This window comes from Pteropus medius, unplaced genomic scaffold (genome assembly GCF_902729225.1).
Source record: "Pteropus medius unplaced genomic scaffold, Ma_sr-lr_union100, whole genome shotgun sequence".
Classification (NCBI taxonomy): Eukaryota; Metazoa; Chordata; class Mammalia; order Chiroptera; family Pteropodidae; genus Pteropus; species Pteropus medius.
In genome coordinates this window covers 6,728-12,877 of record NW_024347733.1, presented here as the reverse complement: position 1 = coordinate 12,877, position 6,150 = coordinate 6,728, and the positions used below count along the sequence as shown (strand labels likewise).

Below are 6,150 nucleotides of genomic sequence, written 5' to 3'. Positions count from 1 at the left end.
AGAAATCCTAAAAAAAATCAACAAAAATGCTAGACGTGGAAAACACTGTAACAGAAATGAAGAGAGCCTTTGATGGGCTTATTAGTAGAACGGACGTGGTTGAGAAAGATATTCTGAGTTAGAGTATATATCAATAGAATCCTCGAAAACCAAAAAGCAGAGAACAAAGATCGGGAAAAAAACAACAGAAAACAGAAATTCCAAGCGTTGTGAGACAACTATAAGAGGTGTAACATATACTCTCAGGAATATCACGAGGAGAAAAGAGAGAGAATGGAGCACATATCTGAAACAATAACGATGGAGAATTTACCCACGTCAGATATCAAGCCACAGATCTAGGACGCTCAGAAAACACCATGCAGGGTAAATGCCAAAAAACCTTACGCTTAGGCAGAGACAGAAAATTGAAGATAAAGAAAAATTCTTGAAAGAAGCCAGAGGAAGGAAAAACTTTGCCCGTAGAGCAACAAAGATAATATTATATCCAACTTCTCATAATCCACGCAAACAAGAAGGGAGGGGAGTGAAATATTTAGGGTGTTTAGAGAAAAAACTCCACATCCTAAATTTTGTACCCCGTGAAATTGTACTACAAAAGGGAAGGAGAAATGAAGACTTTCTCAGACAAACAAGGAATTGAGGGTATTTGTTGGCACGGACCTGCTTCATAAGAAGCATTTGAAGAAGTTCTTCTGAGAGGAGAAAAATAATAAGGGTAGAAACTTAGTTCTACATAAATCAGAACCAATTTGGTGCCTGGTGGGAGCGCTCTTCCTGACTTGCACATGACCACCTTCTCGCTGTGTCCCCACGCAGCAGAAAGAGAGAAAGCAAGCTCTCGGGTATCTCTGGTATTATAAGGACACTAATCATATTTGACCTGCATTCCACATTCACATTCATGACTTCATTTAACCTTAATCAGTTCCAATCACACTGGAACTTAGGACTTCAACATATAAATTTTGGAGGGTTGTGAATAGCGGCGATAGAATTCAGTCCATTGCGCTGCCTCTTCCACAGCTGGTTTCCCGGAACTTCAGAGGCATTCTACCTTCTGCTCCGTGTGGTCTTGAGTTTGCAGGAACCTAGCAGCATTCCCAGGGAGTTCAACTGCAACCCTGGGCAGTATCGTGCCAAGTTTCATTGGCACCTCATGGGGGGAGTTATTGTTTGCCAGCTCTGTCTTCTCATGCCCAGCAATGTTTATCAGCCTTTCACGGGGCATTGCCCTACTGTACCCTTAAGAAAACGTGTAAAGACTTCCCGACAAGATCCAGATCTCGGCCTTGGGTATTCTTTAACCCATTTGGAATCGATGCTATTATTGCCTGATAATCCTTTTGTTAAAATTTCCTATCTCAAATTGACAACTGGTGTCCATTTCCAGACGGGACCTGACAGACAGAGGAGTCTTCTCCGTCCTGCTCTTTCACTGCCAATTCCACAGGTGCGAGCTGACTGACGTGCAGAAGCCGTGAGGAAATATTTACAAGTAACGTGGCCTCATATCCTCACTTAGGCTTGAAATAAGACAGTGAACACAGAGTGGAGACAAACTGCTTTGGAGGCATTTCTTAGATGGCACGGACAGAAATTGGTTGATAACTGGGTTTGTAGGTGTTGCCGAGCAATGGACAGAAGATCAAGGTGGCAGTTGCTGGGGCAGGATTCCTCAGTCCAATCCTCCCATGGCCGTGTCCCCTTCCCCAGTGTCTGACACCACCAAGGAACTTACCCTTAAAGGAATTAACCCTGGACAGAGAAGGAGGCAAGCCCAAGTGGCAGGGAGGAAGGAGGCCTGACACGGAAGGGGCTAGAAATGACATAAATATAACGAGAGGGGCCGATAAAGGGGAATGGGTCTGATTAAGGGAACACTTGTTGCACGGTGTCTGCCCTGTACGGCACTAAGATTGTGTCTCCTACACACAAACACACAGACATAGATGAGGCCTTCATGCGTGTCTTCAGACGGGTCTTCACACTGTGGTACCAAACGGGCAGTCCTTACAGCATAGAATGACGCACAGTTTTCAACACTCAATCTCTTAAGCATTTATTAGACACCTATCATATGCTCTCTATCAGCACCTAGAGGTATACAACTCAATGACTCAGGGTTCACAGCCCCATCTCCTGAGAGCAGAGTGAGGAGGAAGCTCACTTGTACTTGTCGGGCAGGCCGGCAGGTCTAAAGTGATTGGGGTCGTTGCCACTCCGGCCCCATCTGTTGGCAACCTGGTCGGCTTCGGAATCTTCCACTCCGTGGCCGCTGTCTCCATACTTGAAAAAGTCTGTGACTCTCTGAGAATTCTCTCTGGCATCGCTGGAATAGAGCAGGGCAGGTAGGAGATGAGTTAGGGATGAGGATCAGAGCCCCACCCTCTCATCCCTCACCTTTCTAAGGGATTAATGACTCTGAGAGAAGCCAGGAGGGAGGCATGACAACCCTGACCCTGTGTGGGCACAGTCTGCTCTGACCGGGGCGAGCCCCCTCCCGCTGGCTGGACGGCACCCGCAGGGCAGGGCAGGAATCAGTCCTCATCCTCAGGTTTTCTTTTTGGGGACAGGCCCATATGTCGTCATAAGTCATACTATGGCTCTACAGGCAGCTCAGGCTCTGCACTGGGCATCGATGGGGAACCTGGACAGGATGGACTTGAGGAGGAGTCCACTGGCCCTGCAGGGTCCTTCTCTAGGGCCTACTTCCTCCTGATCCCCAAAAGCAGCCCAGCTCTGCTCCCCCATCCCTGCATCCCCAGGAGCCCCTGCTACCTGATCACTTCAGCCGCCCAAACGCCCCCAGGTCCCCTTCGTGCAGCGTCGTAGTTCCCCCGGGCATGGAAGTATTTGTCTGCGCCCTTGTAATTGGCTTCTCTCATGTCAGAGTAGGCTCTCCACATGTCCCAAGCCCCTGGGAAGCAAAGGGCACGGCAAAGGGATACCAGGTGAAGAAAAGACAGTGACACCCCTTAGAGAAGTATCAAGGAATGAGTAATGGACCATTGACTCAAAGCACATTGTTGTGACTCGTGTCTCTCTGCTTGTTGTGGGATTAAATGGCGTCCTGAAAACTTTCTAAATGGACTGTACTGATGATGTAGGTTGTAAGCGCTAGGGCAGTGGTCCTTTTCTCAGTCTTGGATCAACTTTCTAATCCCTGGGAAGGTTTGAAAGTCTGATGCCAGGTCACATCTCAGGCAATTATCTCGGTCCCTCTGGGGATGGGTACCAGGCGGCAAAGGTTTTTACCGTGTTCCAGGTGATTCCAATACGTAGCTGAGATTGATAACTGCCGAGCTTTAGGCAGTGATTCTCACCGGTATCTACCTGACAAAAGCTGCGGCCTCATGCACAGCTGGGTTCAAATTCTTCTCGGCCACCTGCTGCCTGGCGCTCAGGCCCTGGCCAATGCACTCAGCTACTATAAGCCTTCGTTTTCTCCCCTTCCAAGCTGGGGCAGCTGCCTGCCTCATCAAACTATTCTGCAGTTAAAGCGGGCGACTGACTGTTTCAGCTTGACCGGAGCTGTCCCTGTTTGCCTAGAACTGTCCCAGTTGCACTAAAAATGTCGTGGAAAACTCTTGAGACCTGTGCAAACCAGGAGAGTTGCTTGCCCAAAAAGACAGGAAGTGCCGAGTTCCTAGTGCAGGCTTGATGCCTGCTGCCAGCTCCCTTTTTGTCAGTTAAAGGCTAGAAATGGCAGGAAACAGACTAAAGCGGGGGCAGTGTCACTGACTGTAGGTGCCTTGGCAAGAGCTAACTCGACCGTCTCTCTAAACTATCCCATTAGGAAATATAGGGAAGTGAGGGGGATGGGAAAAAGGAAGGAAGGATGGAAACAACGAAGGAAGAGTGGGAGTGAGAGGAGGAGGAAAAAAGATGGATAGCTTTAATCATAATTGATGCAATTAGTTCAGAGTGAAATTTTATACCTTTTCAAGACTTATTTTGTGTCTTTGAGTCAACTAACATTTGAGATGGGGGTGGATTGTTCTTTCCCTAATAAGTGCTTAAAATAAATTTTGTGGTTTTTGATCACTTTGATGGAAAGCACCCCACACACCTGGCACGTTCTAGCACGTGAGCCAGAAGCCTCAAGCCTTAAGGGTGCTCAGTTAAATCCCAGTGTCCCTCCATTGATCTTACCCTGAGCAGCCTCGGTCATGAACGAAAACCAGCTGTTGACCCCCAGGACCAAGGAGCAGAAAACGAGGCCTGTGAATAGCTTCATGGTGCTGGAACGAAAGGGGAGGGTCAGGGAGACACAGACAAGACTGGCACACCCCTCGCTGGGATTCATGTGTCAAAGCGGGACGGTTTGTTCATTTCTATTTGTTCTCATTAGACTCTACTTGTCCATCCAGAATCATTGCGGTAGGACCTCACTCAAAACCACAGTCCTCGATTCTGGACCCATCAGCCTGAACCCAGCATGGTCCAACAGGTCATCAAGGTGGCATTAATGGAAGAGGACAGCAGTTAGAACCAGATAGGCCTCGCAAAGCAGTCTTAATCAAACGTCATTAAACGAGACACTCTGGAAGCCCAGACCTCATGCAGGACAAATACAAAACAGAATAGTTATTTTAAAATAATGTACAATCTTGTAGGGAAAGAGAAAACAGAGTAAACTTTTTAAAATCAGTTGACATGTTAGTAGCCCCTCACCTGATTTCTGTTGGAGCAGAGCTGCTGGTCCCTGGCTACTGGGGAGAGTGCCTGGTATTAATACTGAGCCCTCTGTGCTGGGCTCATGGGGAGGGAAGAAAGGCCAGACTTGGCACCTGGGGAAAGTCTCTCCAGGTCATTTCCCCTAAAAAATTACAAAAGAAAGCTTCCTGGACACTGATGGCTGTCTTCGTCCACAGGTCATTTCGCCATTGTGCAACTCTGAGGAAAGCAGATAGACCAGCTCTGCCTTGGCAACAGCCAAGGTCAGGAGGATGGCTCTGCTGTCAGAGTTGGAGGGGCTGAGGCAGGGACACCTGGATTGACTGGGGAGCATAGGGATGGACACCTGGGACAGACTGCTGGAAGGTGTGCAGTTAGAGCCGTGGTCCCCAACCTTGGCACCAGGGACTGATACTCCTATGAGAATCTAATGCCTGATGATTGAGAGGGAGCTGAGGCGGTGATGCTAGTGCTGGCGAACGGCTGCACATACAGATGAAGCTTCACACACACCTGCTGCTCACCTCCAGCTTGGCCACTGTTCCTAACAGGCCACTGCCACTGACTGGCACTGGTCAGCTGGCCCAGGGGTTGGGAATCCCTGACCCAGGACCTTTCTTTACTGGTCATCACGATGGTCCCTGTTGGGCCAGATGTCAGATATGTCAGAAATGAAACCCTTTGAGTTCATGTGTAAAGCTCTGAGTTTCAAAAAGGACAGGCTGGGCTAGAAAACCTCACGGGGGCCCTGGATGGCCTTTTCCAACACTCTGTCTGCCTATGCTAAGCTTTCAGCTTGTAGGCACTAAAATTCCCCCTCAGCTGGCTCAGCCAGTGAGGAAGGTATTATCTACCTGGCTCCTTTATTTTAACTGGAATTCTGCACAGATTGTGACCAGTGGTTACTAATCTTATCGTGGTGATTACATCGTAACATATATACGTGTCAAATCATTATACTGTACATCTGAGACTGATGTAATAGTGTACGCCAAGTATAGTTTAAATTTTTCTTAATTAAAAATGAAAATTAATCTTGTCTCTTTGTTGGGGGCTATCAAGTGGAGGGACTCTGCTTCCCCTCATCCAGTCCTGGAGACCCCTCATAATGGCCGTGAAAGTGTTTAGGTGTCAGAACTGTTGGGGCCCAGGGCAGGCCGCTCCAAGATATCTCACGATGGTGTATTGATTACTTTGAATTAAAGCTACTTGACGAGATGCCAGTGTAGGAAGGGCACATCAACCCTCCCTTGTCTCTCTGAATGCAGGAAATAACTCTCCCCTGTATAAGTGGCCCTCCCTGCCTCAGGGGGATTGAGAAAACTGCCCTTATCACCAGAGCTGAAGAATTCAGGGTGGAAAGCCTGTGTGTACAAACCTTGTTATTTCTTTACTGAATTACTTCTCCAACTCAAACGTGGCTTAGATTCCTCACTAATGAGCACCAAAAATTAAGTTTTTTCTGAATCC

The 6,150-nt window shown here is 47.9% G+C and overlaps 1 protein-coding gene across 1 annotated transcript; it reads right to left on the bottom strand.

Moving 5' to 3' along the window:
- Window positions 1-2,044: 2,044 nt before the first annotated feature.
- On the bottom strand, window positions 2,045-4,750 carry LOC120614353 (serum amyloid A protein). The gene is made up of 4 exons (XM_039877160.1): window positions 4,678-4,750; window positions 4,156-4,244; window positions 2,782-2,920; window positions 2,045-2,332 (listed from the first exon to the last, which is right to left on the bottom strand). Exons 2-4 carry the CDS (start codon window positions 4,238-4,240, stop codon window positions 2,167-2,169), a joined length of 390 nt encoding a protein of 129 aa, XP_039733094.1. The 5' UTR covers window positions 4,241-4,244; window positions 4,678-4,750; the 3' UTR covers window positions 2,045-2,166.
- Window positions 4,751-6,150: the final 1,400 nt, after the last annotated feature.